Source organism: Periophthalmus magnuspinnatus, chromosome 6 (genome assembly GCF_009829125.3).
Source record: "Periophthalmus magnuspinnatus isolate fPerMag1 chromosome 6, fPerMag1.2.pri, whole genome shotgun sequence".
Taxonomy (NCBI): Eukaryota; Metazoa; Chordata; class Actinopteri; order Gobiiformes; family Gobiidae; genus Periophthalmus; species Periophthalmus magnuspinnatus.
In genome coordinates, this window is record NC_047131.1 from 23,407,867 (window position 1) to 23,426,881 (window position 19,015).

Sequence of the window (19,015 nt, forward strand, 5' to 3'; positions counted from 1 at the left end):
AGTAATGGAAGGACTTTGATAAAGACAAATAACCTTACTCAAACTAGCCAGACCTTCTACTGAATAAAGAAAAATTCTAAAATATTTTTTGTTTGCTACTAATAAAATTCAGTATATGTGCAGTACACCTTTTAAAAGCTGACAAACCTTGAAATACACATGGCCTCAAAAGCGTAATTTAAGTTTATACAGTTTGCTAGCATCGTAAACACAATATACAGCTACTAACTAAATGAATCAAAAAACTCTGAAAAGATTTTCTTTTACAATGTGCGTCTGTATTAACAAAGAGTAGCAATACCACAGTTTAATTACACGCGGCTCTGTGGAATGTGAAAAGATGTCTGCAGTCACTGTGGGGTCAGAACAATTCAGAAAGCCTTCACAGCACTTTTCTAATCATCGCTCAGAGTTTATTAAAAAGTAAACGCTCGTCTTGTCTTCTTGTCATGGATGAATTGGAACCAATCTGAACCCTATTTGAGTTTTGTTTGAAAAAATATATTTTTAAAGGTAAAAATAACAATGGTCCAAGATGAGAGAATAATAGATTTATTGAAAGCGCTACATTAAAACAAACTGATGTAAAAGAATAAGAGGGAATGTGCTGGCAGTTGATGGCTGAGTGTATTTGTGACTTTTACGTTTCAGATGAAAAACAGCCAATATTTTAGGTCAGAAGAATTGCTGACGAGATGGATCTTGTGGAATGTGATACGTGATGATGTGGCACACCAATCAACATTCTGTCCACCTGAACAGTCCTGCAGTTGTTAAACAAACATAATCGGAATGCTTAAACACCATTAATTAATACTTCCCCCTATAGTGGCTTGTGTTGTTGAGTCAGACACATGGATAATTTTCAGTACTCATAAACATCATGGGTTCTCTCTCTCCCTTCAATCTGTCTAGCATTTTTCAGCCCACCCAAAACACTTAAACTGAATTTAGATACAATGTGTTATTTCAACTGTCAATGGTAATAATGTCTGATTATCAGTCTCAGGGAGACGTGTTTGCCTTTTGGAGTTTTACTGAAAGTTGGAATATGATACATAGACACAGACAATTTGGTCAAATTTTGAATGTTCAAGGAAGACAAAGTAAAGTGTAGTGCATGAATTTTGATCAACAATGAAGAGCAATATAGCATAAATGTACAATAAATACAAATAGTGTGTCCTCTTTTGGTTAAAAAAAGTGTTGTAGTTATATAAAAAAAATCCCCTTTATAACTCTGAACGGAGGTAAGACATCTCATATTTATATAAAATAACATCCAGAAGCACTGGCTTAAATGTTAAAGGGATCTCGACACTTCCAAAGCCACATAACTAAGCTGTGGCACAAGCAAAAGTCCTTAAAGGAAACTGAATAAGATGACAAACAGAGACAAACATGAAAATGGCATTTTCAGCTGTATGCATTCCCTCTGGTGTCCACTGCTCAGTCCACATTTCTGTAGCGGGTGAACAGGTTGTAGAGGACACGCAGCGTGGACTTAAGATCACAGTTCACAATGTCTGTAAATAACAGGATAATGAGAGAATTATATTATATATCTTCATAGGCTATGCACTGAACAACTGAAAAAGCTTAATGGAATCAATTAGAACTGTAAAACTGTTTCTACAAATTGTGCAAATGTTCAAGAAAACTTTATTGAACTGAGTGAACTTTATGTAAGATTTGAATCTGGTTCTAGTCTCAGTATTTACAATGATGCAAATGGTCAACTACAATTAAGAAAATATTTCACTATATACTTGGTGGTGGTAAGCTACTACTGTAGCCACAGCTGCCCTGGGGCAGACTGATGGAAGCAAGGCTGCCAATCTGCACAGTTAACCCCTCCACCCACCACCATCAGTCTCACACACACACACACACCCACACACACCACATTTTATACAATTTACTCCGAATACACATCTATATGAAATTTTGTGAATGAAATAATTTTTTTGTGTATGGTAAGATTTTTTCACACATTTTGAGTGAAATTAAACTTCCTGCAACAAGATTTTATGTTACGTTCCATTGACAATTGCTTCTATACTCAAAATGTACTTGAATCAAGATGAAATTTTAACAAAGATCATTCATGATTTTGGTGATTTTTAATTTGCCAATATCACACTGTGCACAGATTAAAATTGTAATAACTAACCCTGCACCTGTATTTTAATGTGCTGGTGTAAAGTGAGCGAGCACTCCCTGTTGACCCTGTGTGTGTCTTACCCTCCGGCCGTGGCTTGGGCCTCTCCAGTCCCCCGTCCTGCATCAGCTCAAAGGAGAAGGACACATTGTGGACCTGCAGACAGAGCAGAGGATGTCAGCTGCTCCCTGTGTACTCACTCAATACAGGTCTATACAACACACACCCTGTTTATGAGATAAGTGATAAGAGCACGCGGAAACCAAAGCCCAAATGCACTCAGGTGGATTTGCTGCAGTGACAGTAAATACAGACTCCAGCCTTTAGCAGCTGTTCAAATATCTGTGTGTCCATTTATCATGAGACAGACTCACATTGTCACCAACCAAAAAGAAACTAAAAGGAGATCAAATGTGTTCCGTTACTATGGCTAATGTAGTACAATGTTCTGTCACACTCTTTACCACTGTTTCCATATTTGTTTTGCATTACAGACACACAGACCACATGTAGGGACTACATGTAGAGTGGGACAATATAGAGCAAAATGTTGACAAGCATAGCAACATGTTCACACTGTTGGAAAACGTAATAATCTTGACAAAATGGATTAGAATAATAGGTAAGAATCATATGGCAAAAAATAATATATAATGTTTTTTTTATATTGATCAATCACAATTTTCAATTCTATTTTATTCTTTATCATTAAAAACAAATAAAAAGGCCTTTCATTATAAACTAAAAAATGTATATTGAAAGACCTGAGCATTAACAATGTATGAATTATTAATGCTCAGCTTTTATTAATAAGCTAAGTACTAATCATTTGAAATGATTGGATACCAATTTTTTCTTAAAATGTATTTAAACATAAGTCAATATGTCAAAGTAACAATCATTTTGTCCAGGTCATGTTTGTAAATGAGAGTTACTTCTCAAATTAGATTAGTTCCTTTACCTGGTTAAATAAAGGTTTAAAAAAAATAAATAAATAAAAATAAATATTCACTGCTACTTTACTACTATAACATAAACATATCAAATAACCCAATCATGAAATCACGAAACAAACTCAGTGAAGGTGTAAAAGCAACAACAATATATTTCAAAACATATTAAACAACTATTTTATCAACAGTTCAAACACTTCGGATCAAACTTCAATAGATATATTTTTATATCACAACATGGAACAATAAGAATGTGATATTATTGTCTAGAATAGTGCTTCCACAGAGCTTAATCTTTCTACAGACGACAGCTCTTCCACGGAAACTGTACTTGAATGAAACGCGAGACCAGTGTTTATTGAAAACAGAGCAGCGGCAAAACCCTTTCAGACAATCACTTAAAGGTAGAATTATATAGATATTGCACTAAAATAGGAGAACTCCTGATGTGTGTAACCACTCTGATTGGAAGTGATAAAAGTAGAGAGAGCAAAATAAAACATTTTGAAAGATGTTTTGTACCATGTAGGGTCTCAGTGCATGTCCCTGCTGAGAAGAACTTAGAGTTACCTCATATAGGGCCGTATTGTGACAAGTATGACCTTACAGACTGCATATACAGCACAAAAAGGAAAAGGGGCAATCTGTCTCTTTCAACAAATACAACCTTGCTTTGTTCAGTGCCATGAAACATCAGGCACCTAGGCCACTACCATTGTGTAAGGAGTAAATTAATCCACTATTAAAGTCAATGGTAGCATGATACATTGCTTAGTAAATTATCTATTGCTTTGCTAAAGTAACAATCATTTTAGATTTCACAAAAGCGGAAAAGTCAGTAAACAAGCCATTGTGAATCACGAGGAGTGCTGTCTCACACAATGCAGTGTCACAGATAAAGATAATATCAGACTTTATAATCTCATTAATTTATCACTTCTTATATCCTACAAGCCTATAACGCCCTTTTTCTGGTATTTTGTGTAAAAATAATTTAACATTTTGCTCGTAAGCCACAAGATTTATCTAAACCAAACAGATTATACAGAATAAAACTGCAGAACTGATTCTCTGCTGGTTTCACTCTTCCTAGTGGTATTCCACTTTAGCAAGCAGCAGATTTTCATTTAGAGTTTTTTTTGTTTGTTTGTGGTTTGAAAAATGTAAATGAAACATTTTGGAAACATTTGTATAAACCCCTGTGTCTGAACAGTTTGTAGACTTATGAAGAAATGGTTAAAATCTCATTATTGCCCATTTAGCAGAACATGTCTGCAAAAAGTTTAGGTCCAGCTGTGTGTTGTAATTAAGCTTAAACCTGGCTACCCTTACCACAATAATGTAATGCCATGGGGACCTGACAGCATAGATTTCATATGAGATCCTTTCACTCCTATAGTAACCAGTAAAGCCCAGCAAGGAAACTACTAATGGGAAAACTACTAATGCTTTTACTTTAGCTGAGATGTGACCAGAGTGTCATATGTGGACCTCTCACATGCTGTAATGGAGTGCAGCCCTGAGCCTCTTTAGAGAGTTGTGTGCACAGATTACAGATGCCCAGGGGCTGCCTCTGCTCCTCAGGGCAACAGCGGGGACACTGTGGCCACACTGTCCATTCTGTTTAGCAGATTGGCAAAAGAAGAGTGGCCAAGACCCAAACAAAAGGTTACTGTGGTGTCTGAGTTTAGTGCCTGTTCAGAATGATATAGAGCAACAGGACTCAATAAGGTCTGGAATAGAGAAGATAGATGCTCAGAAGTAAGGATGTCAAAATTATTCAAGATTATTATCATGACAATATTACAAGCCAAAAGTAAGCTATGTCAATTCAATACATGCATCAAAATAGTAGATCTAAATATAAACAGCTTTTTATATTTATTTTGTTCATGTCACATTAACTTTACTTTAACTTAACTTTATTCAGAAAGTTTGATGCATAAAGCTGATCACATGCTTATAAAATCAAAAGTAATTATGTGCACTATACTGCTTTTGGTTATATTTTTAACTTTAAGTGATCTTTAAAACATTGCTACATTTTACCTTTTGGTCAAAATTCTCAGGTGTCAGAAAGAAGTTGTATAGCGGCACAAAGTATCCCTCCAGCAGTCCCATCAAGAGTACCAGGTAAACACCATCTGCAAACTACAAAAACAACAATTATCTCTGGAAATATACATTACATTCAAAAGTTTGTAATTAATAAAATATTTTTGATTAGATCTTTCAAGTGTATTTTTTGTGTAGTTGACAATGGTACCTGTGTATCCAACTCCGACACCTCGAGGTTGAGCTTGTTCAGATGTTTGTTGACAAATGTGATTAGCGTCTAAAACAATATAAAAGAGGTTCTCATCAGTATAATCACATTTATTCATTTATTTTTGTAGGAATAAATTTGAATTATGTTCTAACACAATAACTGAATTAGAAGAATCTGTCGTTGTCAAATCCTTGTCATGTTTGTGCTGCTTTTAGGATGTTTACCTTTAAGTTCCCTTTTAAATGTGCATGTTGGAAAACTCTATAAATTTCCAACCTTTACAAGAGTCAAGTTCAGTAGGTGATGTTGTGAGTGACCGTTTTTGTACCTTTTTGACAACGTTGAGCTTGTCGGGCGCATGGTCAAAAAGAGTGTCAAAGGCATCACGCTCTGTGGAGAAATGTATTGCATGTCCATTATTCACACAAAAAAAACTTCACAAAACAACAAAGCAACTCATGGTGAAAGCACTTACCGTGCCTGCCAGAGAAAGCCCTGCAAAAGAGGGAAAAAAGACCAAATATTATACTTAACTGTTGAAAATTTTGCAGCTAAATTTAACACAACAATCAAAATGTAAGTACAATCCAATCGTGCGCAAATCTCATAAAATGTTAGTTTTGTTAGGTTAGAAAGAACTGCAATATTTTGCTAATAGCTTGTTCAGTTTAATGGCCTTTCATGACATGTTGTGTCTCAAAAGCAAAAAGTGCCAGCATAATTTTATCTCCACCAGCCAACATATTGTGATTTTATAAAATTGACTACATATGGTTTCATTTTACACAACATTCCGAATGACCCTTTCATGGATTAAAACCACAATCAATCACAAAGGAATGTATCAGGATTATGCTGCATGTTCATTCACAATAGTCATCGAGAGGATGTCATAATTTGATTAACAATAAAAGGCACATGGGAAAGGTGTGGAAACGACATTCTCAAAAACACTGCTGGGGACTGACACAATGAGGCCGTTTCAATGGTGCTGTTCTGCTATTCTATGGAAAGGGTCTATTATTATTACATGACAATGTTCACACTCTGGACAGCAGTGCTTCTTGGAAAGACTCAGGTGCTGGTGGAGGGGTAGAGGAGGCCTCCCCTGAGGAGCAGATATCGCAGCGGGCCGGGTGGCGACAAATGGCAGGGGGACAGGCTCTGCCCCTCACTAACATGAACAGTAACATGCACACTAACACGCGGTCATGGTGTAATCTGGGATGGCAAATGCAGGCAGGTCTGGGCAGTGGTCCTAGTGCTCTGGTAATAACCGGATTTCCACTGTGACTGAAGCGCGCGTGTGTGTCAACAGTGTATCCATGGTAAAAGATGTGTGTGCTGTTGGCCTCTGGTTATCTCTCACTGCTGCTGCCTCTCAGGATGTGTGTGTATGTGTGCCATCACATGATTCAATACAATGGTTGTCTATTCATAAATTGCATAAATTACTGGTTTTGACAATAGATAAAGCAAAATTATATCCTGAATTTAAATGGAATAATTGTGTTTAGGTCATTGCATTATCAAGTAGTTCTAAACAATTTAAACAAAATTCATACTTGAATATTTTAATGCAGAACTAATCAAATTATTAAACCCAATCCTACCTCTAATAATAATTTTGGACCCACCTTTTGTTTTTTTCTAAACCATTTCACTTATAGCATTAGTATACATTTTTATTTAAAATGATTTTTCAGTGTTTATAGTTGAATCCAAACATAATTGTAATCATCAAGAACACTGAACATTAGGCCTTCCTCTAAGGTCACTGGTCTGATTAGTCAAATTGACTGCTCTGTTGTGATTGGGTTGCCTTGGCAAAGCATGTGCTCTAGACCTAATTTTCTAATTATTAGTTACAATTTAGTCAGTATTAAAAAAGCTTCACTAAATAAAATCTCCATATAGGGTGAAAAGGGGGTACAATGAAAACCCTAAATGTAAAATGAAAATGCTTTATGTTGAATAGGTTTTATTGTAATAATTTGTAAAGTATTTTTATTTTTTTTCTAAACAGACCATCACTGCAGTTTTTGTATTGGTGAATCTAGTCAATTTGCTGGTCACCACAGTGAAACATCTTAATTTATATTTGCATTGGAATGTGATTCCACGCATCACTGCATATTTAATATCCTTTATGTTGTTATATCCACTTATAGAACAACTACAGAACAACATGAAAATAATTTTCTTTTTTTCCTCAATGTATCAATAAAAGACTTAACTAATGCAATGACATTAATATTTAATCCAAAACTAACTCAAATGAAAAATAGCTAATTAAATTTCCCTTGCTCCACTCATGATTCTCAGCACTATAGACTCAGTAAGAGCATTTTTGTGTGCTAATAGTCCAGTTCCATGCTGAAGGCTGTTTCTATACCCAAGGCCCTGCACTGAATGCCACCCGGGCAACATCAACTCTTTTACAGCACTTTCCTTGAGTTTCCCAGTAAAAAGCAGACTATGTGAATAATATGAATAGTTTTCTCTATTACCCAAGCAATAAGTGCAGTGTGATAAATATTAAAGGCATCATCGGGTCACGTATTCAGTCATCAAAGCCCAGAGCTGCCTTTGTTTCGCATGGTCCACTTCTCGGCAAACTTGAGTGGAGCTCTTTTATCCGCTTGTCTCCAATGGACGACACCGGACAATACATTCTTGAATACACTTGATTATAATTTAAATATTTTACTGCAGCACAGATACTGCATCTTCAGTAGCCCTGGTGATCTGTGCTATTTGTATGAAATATCAAAAGAAACATCTCTAAAGCTTCAATTTGGTCAGACTCAAAGAAAAATCTAGCCAATTAGTCCATGTCTGAATATGGGTGACTCGTGTCCAAGGATAGGTATTCAAAGGGCTTGTGAAGACAACCTTATGAGAGATGTTTATCACATGATGCCGGATTAAGCAACAGAAATAGGTAGTGACATGATTTCTACTGCTTTCGAGTGGGGCTCAGGTGAGACTGGTTTAGGGGCAAGACCTCTGGTGTATTCCCAAACCGATACAAAGTGATGGGATGCCTATAATTGATACGAGTGTTTTGGGTCAGGCATTCCAAATCAAGGCTAGATGTTATGTCATTATTAGTGTGGCAAGTAATTCTGTCCATTTTCCCAGTTTTTTGCAACAGACAAACACCTTTCCAATCTCCAGACTTGGGCCCGGCATTTATAGATTAATTTACTGAAGACAACAGTGTCAGTTTCCTTGATCAAACTTGTGTAAGGGTGGACAATACTGATGAAACATAATATCTACATTTTTTTGTATTATGATATTTAAACAATACTTCTTGCAATCCATCAGAAAAGTGCTAAAAATTGCCTGTTAATGCTGTGGTTATTTATCTAAACTTTAAAATGTAAGTAACTTACTCTGTGTTCCCAGTGATCTCCTCCTGGATCTGTCTAGACTGAAGCATGCCCTCTCGTTTCTGAAACAAACACAACATTTATATCCAGGTTTAATGCACAAATGAGCTACGTGTCACCTGCAGAGTATCTCACCTGTACGACCACCACTTGAATAGACACATGGTCGGGTAATCTGATGGGCGCTCGGAAGTGTTGGGACAGCGCCACCAGCAGGTGCAAAATGGCCACAATGCTTTTCGCATGGACCGCTACCAAAAGTCAAGAAAGACAAAGACATTTCAATTCAAAAAGTGAAACTGATTCAATGATATACACTTTATGTATTTTAATTAGGGCCGGGCAATTAATACAATTTTAAATCGAGATCAAGATTGAGTAATTTCCAAGCGTCAAAGATATGCTTGGGTCATTTTAATCAACAGGTTTAAAGCCAGTCCACTTCCAGGAAAAACATGTGGTTAAGGGGCAGAGTTCAGAATTAGAGATATTTTAGAATTTTGCGCTACATGGCAATGACATTTGTCATTTTTATTTGTTTTTAAAAAGACAAAAGAAAAAATGAATCAAAAATTGTGATTCATCAGTTTGGATGTTGTTTTTTTGTTTTTGTTTTTTTTGTTATGTTTGTTAATTTTAATTGTGATGACTTTTCTGATTAACAGTTTTTTTTTACAAAAGAAACAATCAAAATAGAGTATTCCTTTGATTTTCTACAATGTGACCACCCCTCCTCCTCTACAATGCTGTTTACGCCTGAGATCTTAAGAACATTATTGCAGTGTGACATTTAAGAGTGTTAGGAAATGTAAAAATGGCTCAGAGCGAGTCTTCACTCATCTGAACCACGCAAGCGAACAGATAGGATTTACCTTTGGATAAACAATACAATCAGGATCAATTAAGTGTCTACAGCGGGCCTTTGATTGTCTCCCGTGGCAATGGCGAATCACCAAGAGCTAGCTAAAAGCCTTCATAAAACCTATTAGCTCCTCACCGCATAAGAGGATCCAAATAAGTTACATCAGGACAAGTGTTTTTCTGAGGCCCGTTGAATGGGGGGATGAAAGCGAAGCGAGACAAAGGAGAATTGATTAAAAGCAAACTCTTCAAATAAAAAGCAAAGCAAAAAAATCAATTACATTCGATGTTATTCACAACGCTCTTTAGCATTTCTGAAGACAAGCCCCGAGAAAAGAGAGCTCTCAAGGCGAACATATACCAAAGATGCATTATAGAATTCATATCATTATCATCCAAGTGTGACAACATTTGATATGGCACCAGACAAGTATTTGCACATATATGTTAGCCCAGTAACATGCGTTGAAGCTTGGTAGAAATTAGGATTGCATCATCAAAGCGAGAGAGATGGAGATGTGTATTGACACGCGGCACAGCTACATTACCCCTTGCCTGTTGACAATCTGAAAGCTCACAGCTCAATAAGAATCATGGCCATCTATTGCAAGACAAAAGTACGATCAAGCAGAAATCCGTTAAGTGGACATCTGAAAAAGCACTGGCACATGCCGAGCAGCGGGAGAGGTGAAAGTCACAGTAAAGAGCCTCAAGCAAGTATAAACCTTTTACCAGTCTCCACTGAAAAGTAGGTTTAGCATAATTATTATATCATTATTACAACCACTTCAAAGCTATTTGCAACATCATCTTGTCAATGATGAACCAGAAGGTGCTGCTTTAAATAAACAAATCTATAAAACAACTTCAGCTGACCAAAATGCTTTACATAAAAGTCAACAAAAACAAATATACAGATAACGTGACAGATAAGAAAAGAATAATAAAACACAAAGATATTCAGACTAGCTAGTATTAAAGGCCAGGGAGAAAAAGTGGGTTTTCAGTCTAGTCTTAAACTGCCTTAAAGACTGAGAGCATCTGACAGGCAGAGGGAGGCTGTGCCATAGTGTGGGTGCTGCCACAGAAAAGGCTCTGCCACCGTGATGTGTTTTCAGGTAGTTTTTGTCAGCAGATGAGCTGAATCTATACATCTATAAGTGCAACTTGAGCAGTAATGGAACTCAACGCCTCTGTCCTTTGGCCTAAAGAAGAGGCTCTACCACTTTTCAGGCCAAGTACCACCTAATAAAATGTTTTTTCAAGTAAGTAAAAGTTATTTCATACTTTGGAGTGTGATCAAAGAAGGACTAAAGTAGGTTTAAAATAGCACTATACATTGCCAAAGTAGTTCTAACCAAGAATCCAAAGGAGGATGAAAATGTGGATTAAACACTCTAAATGAAGACAACACTTGAAATGCAGAGGACCTTGCACATTATGAGAAGGAGTCTACATACCACAGTTTGAGATGATAATTTTGCTGTTTAATTGTTTATATATCACTAACCATTAAACACTCTAATAATTTTAATTTTCAACCCTAGGCAACACATCACATGTTGCATTTCTACTTTCTACAGCAGTTATTCTTCTGTGTAAGTCAAATAAATACTTGGAAATGGTTCTCACAGTCGACATTCCAGCGGATGCTTCTTGTGGACAGTTTGAGGGAGTCGTTGATTCGTTCCAACACAGTCTGCAGCTTTTGCTTCTGTGCGATCTCTGACTGCGTCACCTCTGCCACGTTCAGCTTTTCACCCTCCAGTTTTTCTATCAAAGACATATAGTATATCGTAAGATAAATCACCACAAGTAAACCAGTCCAAATGGAGTCCAAATGGTATTAACTGCTAATTGTCAATTTCTCACCAAAAAGCTTCTGCAGCACCTGTCCATCATAAAGATCTTCAGCCAGGTCTTTCACAATGATCCTCTCTCCAACTAGAACGTCATTGATCCAATCAATCAGCACCTGGATGGGAAGGATTGGGACAAAAAGTGTTTTGGTACAAAGGCATATTTGTCAGTTGTTTGTTCTTGATGTTGTATTCACTTGCCTTCATGAGCTCTTGCAGTTTGCGATCATTCTTAGAATTGGGGTCTACCATAGTCCGTACCTCATTCTCCTCTGAACACGAGTACATATGGAGTATATAATACGGGTAAATTAAAAAAAACAAACAAACAAAAAAAACCAACACTGAAATATTTCTAAGCTAATAACAGTTTACTCCACTACTTTTAAATATATACATTTTTATAGAATATTAATAAATTATTGAAAAAAACACACACTTAAAAATTAATGTGAGTGCATAATGTGAGCCAATCGTAATCACAATAATATTCCATGAAGCAGCCAGCTGTTAATTTAGTGACCTATTGCAAACACATTTATTTCAAACATATGCATTTCTCCAAATATCCAAACTGACAGTGCTACATGAAGTGAGCCTATAATGCTTGAACAGTGTATCTGCATGGTGGCACACGGATCACAGGCAGGAAAAGCCTATGAGCTCTCCACAAAAGGATTTGGCAGCTCAAGCAGCAATGTTGACTTTGGGCTAAAATGTACTTGTCTGATAATAAAGCCAGCTCATGTACCATCACTGCAAACGCCAGGCAGCCAAAGTGCCATTTCTGCCCATAACTGGAGGACACTGTACTAAAGCACTAAATTACTTTGTTCCTTTGCATCATTTTCATACGCAATTATCCTCAAAAGCTGCACTCAAATTATGCTTTTGTGAGACTAACACAATATATAGTAATCAAACTATATTTATGATGAATGAGCGACTAACTGGCTCTTCAAGTAAATAAAAACTATAATAGGGACAAAAAAATAAATAAAAGTGGAAACATTATTTAACTTGCAAGCCCTGATTGAGATAATTTCATAAACATTTTCACTTTCACAAACATTTAAATTTCCAATATGTATTTTCAGAGCATTGAGAATAACAGGCATTTGTCAGAGTGTTTACCAAGCATAGTATCCTCAGGGTCCAGCTCGTAGTGGGAGGGGCTTAGAGGAAGGTTGATGGCATTTATCCCTTCCTCCTGGAGATCTGAAACTGTAAAACACAACCATACACAAAAGACATTATTGAACAGTACAAATGTTCTCCTTTTTGAGTGATGATGCTAAAGAAGAGGCTTACCACACATAAAAATTACAGCTGACAAAAAAATATTTTGGTAGGATTGATATTAAGAGAAATGTTAATTTGTGACTTAACTACAACCCTACTTCAATTTGTGAGCCTTATGATGGCTTTCAGAAATACTAATATTAGAAAATATCGGTCATTGGCCACAATAGAAATTATAAGACATTGATATTATCTTAAAGCAATATGCAGTTTCTTATTGCTCATTAGTTCTGGTACACTGTTTACACATTTAGGTAATTACATCTTTTAATAATTTTTTGAGAAACTGAGTGACACACAGATTAACTTTGAAAAGCTGGTCTCACTTGAGAGGAGAATAGAATAGTTTTTCCATAATAAATTTTGATTAATTTTCACAACAAATTGGTCACTGTCAAAACTTTATTTATTTAAAGCTGCAAAAACCTGTGTGGCAATGCAAATGAGATAATGAACTTGGATCAACAAGTCAACACCAGATCTGCATGTGTCGGGGCACTTCAGGAGCTCACAACACAATTAAAAGTTGACAAACAAAGTTATTTACCGCAGGTAGCACAGTGCGGCTCATATTTTAATTGGTTAAAAGGTGCACACGGGGCAGGGGGTGCAGACACAGACAACACCTCAGTGAAGACCTCCAGCGTGGCTTGGATGCCTCCTTAAATGTCCCCTTGATTCCACAAACAACCATTAGCAGCATCACTGTGGAGCACCACTTGACGTCAGACACAAACAGTGTGCTGCTGTTTCCTGCCTCACAGCGGGCTTTACAGACTCCCAGCATGCCGTTCTGCGCAGTATGTCAGATTAGATACCTCCGAAGGCTTGATCTAAGCATGAGTGTGTATGTGTGTGTCTTAAGAGCAGAGACTGAACATCCTGTGCATGTCTCTGTTTGCACCAGAACAACATCCTCCTAATCAACCCTTACATGATCGGCTGCCTTTGTGCCCCCCATTCCTCAAGAAGCTGAAGAGTACAGCCTCATATCTATGTGGGCATTATTATTAAGGCTGGACAGTTAATCTTGCTTTCAGAATCGAGAGCAAGATCCAGTCATGTCTAAACGTCAAAGATATGCATAGGTCTTTTAAACTGAGAGGTGTGTTTACAGTAAAGTTTGGACTTTGGAGAAATATACTGGGCTAATTTTGCGGCACTTTATTTTGTTTTTGAAAAGAAAAAATAAAATCGTATTGAGATTGATAAATATAAGAGAAAAAAATGTGATTCATTTTTTGTTATATCACCCAGCCCTATTTATTAGCATGTATCTGAACTCGGTTATATTGCTGTTTTTGTTGTATTGGACTGTTAATAGTGAAAATGCATAAAATACTAATAATAGCACTGAGACTGATGACATACTGAGTACATGTACAGCCATATTGAAAACCCTTGCCTTTCATAAAAAGGCCAGTTTCATCTTTGGTCCAACCATTAGTACAGGTCTTTATGTCCTGTAAGTAGTGAGCCAAGCTGAATTCCAGGGGACGGACAGTTGGATAAGAGCACAGATGTGGAAGCCTATAATAGCTACTGTCAGTGGTTAGCAATTTACAGATTGGTGAAGGGTTATAGCAGCTATACATTAACACCAGCCCAATTAGCACAGGCTTTAACTCTAAGCATCACTTGAGCTATTTAAAGATGACAAAGACTGTGCATCCAGGAAGAGGGGGGTAAGCTGCAATGTTGTATTTATAACAAAGGAGTGAATAACGCAAGAAATGACCAAAGTATATGGTTCAACAGACTACCACACTAAGACTAAAGCATTTTGAATCATATTCTATGTACACTCACATTCACCTCAATGGACACTGAATGTGATTGGCGTGTGCATATTTCTCCTCCCCCTTCTGCCTCATAGACACACTCAAATGGATCTGCTTGTTTAAATAAAGCCAACAATAAAACAGTCAGTCACATAGCAGGACATTGACAAGACAGCATCCTACCTAGAGGACAGAAAGCTCCACATCCCATGTTTAGTCGCCTCCGCTGCCCAGTCTTAGGCATTGTCTCCTGGCTAACACCGCTGCAGCTTGTAGCTCATTTTCCAAGGACCAGGCTAGTGTCTATCCTAGCCAGCAACAGTGTCGTTTCTTGGGACAATTTCCAAATGCAATACCGAAAGTAAACTTATCTGTGACCTTCTTTGGTAGTCCTTCTTTTACCAATTCGCTTTCTTGTGTCTTAAGTCATGAGTCTAGCGGCAGAGTGCAGTGCCATAAATATCGCAGACTTTAATTTAATCAATGCTCGCACAAGAGTGGGACCAGCCCACCCTTTTCCATCAAATCATAAAGCTGCATATGTGTGTGTGTGTCAGGCCCGTAGTGAACACGAGCCAGTGTAGGAGTGAGGGACAAAAGCAGACTCAAATGGGGCTCAGCTGGTCAACAACATCCTGAATGACACCAAGTAATCATCCAATTGAACAAGACCTTTCCCATCTCATCATAAAACCTGGCCTTTAACCGAGAATGTCAGGCCCACTGAAGCCCACAATGAGGCCATGGGCAGCTATAAACCCACCTCCACAAAGGAACAGGTGCTGGTGAGTCCTCCATTTACAGGGTATTTTAATATCTTAGGTAGCTGATATCCACTATGGAAAAATGCACTGAAAAGCTGCTGACTATAAACACATGTTAACAAGCATTACATTACAGCATCCTAATTGAGCAAATGTGGGCTGTAGGTGCGGTAGAGTCTGGTAGAATTGATTATTTTCACAGTATTGGCACAAAACACTAAAGCTGCACGATATATGTGCAATTATCAAATCTCAAAGTCTGCAATTGTACAGGTTGACAGAATGCTCACTATAAGCAACAACATATCACTTTATTGACAAAATAGCTAACCCTTCAGTTTCTGGACCTCTACAAATATGTTATGAAATGCATAGGGTTCTTGTATTAGTTCGCCCAAGTGAAATTAAAGGTAGGGAGGGTTTTCCTGTCTATTGCTGTTAAGAGCATAACATTTTGTGGACTTTTGAATGTTCAAAGCAATGCAATGAACAATTCAAAATGAAATAATCTATGGCAACAGTGCTATTTCGCTCTAAAACCCAAAGCAGCAATGTTTTTTCACATCAAACTCAAAATGTATTCAATTATAAAATTTGTAGTCAATGTACCTTTGGTGACAGAGGTACACTGCAGAGGAGTTTAACACTTTAGTTCAAGTCTGCTGAAGGCCATAGTATTAGATATATTTTATGAACATTACATTGAATGAAGCATTGAGCACTGAGCAGACCAGATGGGGTCAGTGTCCTCTACAGGCACATTAGTTCATTCATGACTATTGTCAAGTCTTTTATAAACGTCCATGAGCAAGATAATGCAGTATTATAAATCGGATGACCTTTGACCTTTTTATATAGGTAGAAATTCTCTTATTATAAGCACTGGTTACAGCCTGTGTCAGTGCAAGTCTATGGAGAGCCCTCATTCTCCATGCGTAAAAAAGGATTCATTACCATACATGGAGAAGACGCAGCCTGGGGATACGCATTTCATAAATACACCAGTCTGTGAAGTTTAACTAATCAACTCGTAACATAATAAACTATTTACGACATCTTGATTAACAGATGTTTTTTACAATCATAAAATCATAAGTGAAGTTTAAAAAAAGTTTTAGCTTGGTACGAGATGGATGGACAGCTCTTTACAGGGTTTGACAACAGTGTCTCCTCTCTCCCTAAACGAAACTATACAGATGCAGTTATACGAGTTTTAAGTTGATTTAGTTAGCCATTTACCTTCTTTAGCTTTTTTCCTCCTGGCTAAAGTTCCACCGAGTTTCCCCAGAAAAGAGTCATCTTTCTTTCGGGAGGACGGAGACTTTGGCGTCGGGGACTTTGGAGAGGACGGGGACTTCTGAGGCGAAGAGGCCATAGTCGTAAAATGATATGAATCCAAGATGCTTCACTTTGAGCAGATGTGCAGAGAAAAGTTAGCCTAGAGTTACTAAAAACAGAAAAATCAGCGTCCACTCCCTAAAGCGGAAACGGAATTCCAAGCATTTTCTCCTGAAGTTGGCCGAGTGTTAGGCCCCTCCTCCTGAGAGCTGTCCCACTGCGGGAGGAGGGAGTCCCACTGCGGGAGGAGGGAGTCCCACTGCGGGAGGAGGGAGTCCGGGCTGTGGATGGAGCGCTCAACACGGGCAGCTGCTGTCAAACTCATCTCATTCACTGTGTGTGTAAGCAAGCACGTACAAAAAAGACACAACACCTGATATTTGTATTGCATTTGTGGATGTTGGGACTTGCAAACAAAGTTTGAACCACCAACGGTCTGTGATTTAAAGATGTACTATGTAACTCTTGAGGTTAAGGGTCTGCCAGAAACGTATGTCTGTGAAGAGGCTATTGCTTCGCAGGCCTTTTTGTTGCCTAAAAATGCCTTAATACATTCTTACTGTGAGTGGGGGCACCCCTCTACAGCAGGGGTGTCCAAACTGTGGCCCAGGAGCCAAATGTGGCCCTCAGACAAATTTTATTGGCCCTCAGGCCTAAATAATATCACATTGCATTATCATACAGACCTAATATTAATAGTTCAAGCCTTATTTAAAGTATGTGAAATGCACCCATCTGAATCATCCACTGTATCACTGGTCTGTGGCCCTCCGGGTCAAATATTTTTCAAGATATGGTTCTTGGCAAAAAGAGTTTGGGCACCCCTGCTCTACAGGTTTGACACACAACTTGGCCTGGGAGTGCCACCTGCTCGTCTCCATGGAGACAATTTATACAATACAGTGTAATATTCCAGGCAAAGCAAAAACATCTCCATGGAGACAAGGAGGTGGTGGACTCTCGAGCAAAAGTTGCATAAGGCACTTTTAATAGAAAGATACATTGATTTCCAACATGAAATACTTTGGTGGATGACAACACAGTAGGAAGAAATAGGATAAAAGAAATGGTAAACATTTTACGTGCAAGTCTAAGCCTTACTTTAGGCTCCTTCTTGAATATAAAATGCCTGTTTGTTCATAACAAATATCCAAGTAAAAGACCCACACAAAGACAATGGATTCTGACTTTATAATTTAATAATTATGCCAAATTATAATTAGAAATATTTAGCATTCATTATCTTTATTAAACATAGTTAATAATTAATTAATAATTAATTAAATACATTGAAATAATAACATGCACACAGTGGGAAAACATGATGCGTCACAGTTCAATCATAACATGCAAAAGCCCTGCACTGCATGCACAGGACCTCAGCATGATTCACAGCCTCATAGTGAGGATTCCAATGTTGCTTTTTATAGATAAATATTTGTGAGACAAAGTGGAAATAATGTGCAATTAAACTGACAGTCTTTACTGATTCAACTGTGACAATACATTTAAATATCAATCCAAAACAAAAACTGTAAAATAAACTCACTTTATGCAATGCCTACAAAAACAAACATTATGGTCTGAATAGTTTTCGGCTCATTTGCTGCATAACCCAGCTGTGCAAAGTACAAAGTAGACAGTAGGTAATTACAGTAGTGTTGGTGAACCAGTGTAGTAATCACATCCCTCAGTTTCTGTGCAAAGCCAATGTAGAACCTGAGCTAGCACAGCATAGTGCAGTTCCTATGCCAACAACAACCCTCATCTTCTTTTCAAACCAGTGTTGTGCCAAGCGTTGCCACGGGACACCCCCCTTCACGCATTAGGCACTCCCCCCCTTGGTCCAGCTCCTCGCCGTCATCCAGGTGGGCCCAGTGGAACTCGTATCCGCGAGACAACAGTAGACTCTCAAGGTCCCGGTCCTCCGCACGCTCTCTCAGCCTCTGCTCCTCCAGTGCACACACAAGCTCGTCCCGTCTTTCCACTGTCCTCATGATCTCTGCTAGCATCTCCTGCTCCTGCTGCAGCTCAGAAGCACTTTTCTTGGTATCTGCACACAGGAGATTAAAAATGTATTTATGTTATAAAGTTATGTTGTGTTGTGAGTATGTCAACCAAAACATGAACGCCCTTCGAGACAACTGTTGTTGTGATTTTGGGCGTTACAAAAATAAAAATGAATTGAAAATTGAATTTTTCAATGTGGTTTTATACTGTAAATAGATATTATTTTATTATATTTTAAAAGACATGAAAATATAGTTTTAGTATTCTCACATAAAAAGTGACTAAACAGGTCAGCAAATCTCATGCTACCATGTTACCA

General features: G+C 37.7%; 2 protein-coding genes across 6 annotated transcripts in view; both read right to left on the minus strand.

The window, feature by feature from the left end:
- Positions 1–272: 272 nt before the first annotated feature.
- On the minus strand, positions 273–16,885 carry parvaa (parvin, alpha a). Its single transcript, XM_033968118.2, has 13 exons — positions 16,588–16,885; positions 12,636–12,725; positions 11,703–11,773; positions 11,515–11,617; positions 11,275–11,415; positions 8,917–9,032; positions 8,785–8,843; positions 5,859–5,878; positions 5,712–5,773; positions 5,381–5,449; positions 5,164–5,265; positions 2,245–2,317; positions 273–1,526 (listed from the first exon to the last, which is right to left on the minus strand). Exons 1-13 carry the CDS (start codon positions 16,721–16,723, stop codon positions 1,450–1,452), a joined length of 1,119 nt encoding a protein of 372 aa, XP_033824009.1. The 5' UTR covers positions 16,724–16,885; the 3' UTR covers positions 273–1,449.
- A 984-nt stretch (positions 16,886–17,869) lies between these two features.
- mical2b (microtubule associated monooxygenase, calponin and LIM domain containing 2b) overlaps positions 17,870–19,015 on the minus strand; it is a 30,754-nt gene continuing 29,608 nt past the window's right edge. For 3 of the 5 annotated variants that reach the window (XM_055222610.1, XM_055222613.1, XM_055222611.1), the window contains one exon: positions 17,996–18,739. In XM_055222610.1, the coding sequence (XP_055078585.1) occupies positions 18,462–18,739 (278 nt within the window). In that variant the 3' untranslated portion in view covers positions 17,996–18,461. Of the gene's footprint in view, positions 18,740–19,015 lie in introns of all 5 variants that reach the window. The other 2 variants (XM_055222612.1, XM_055222614.1) reach the window with 1 other exon arrangement.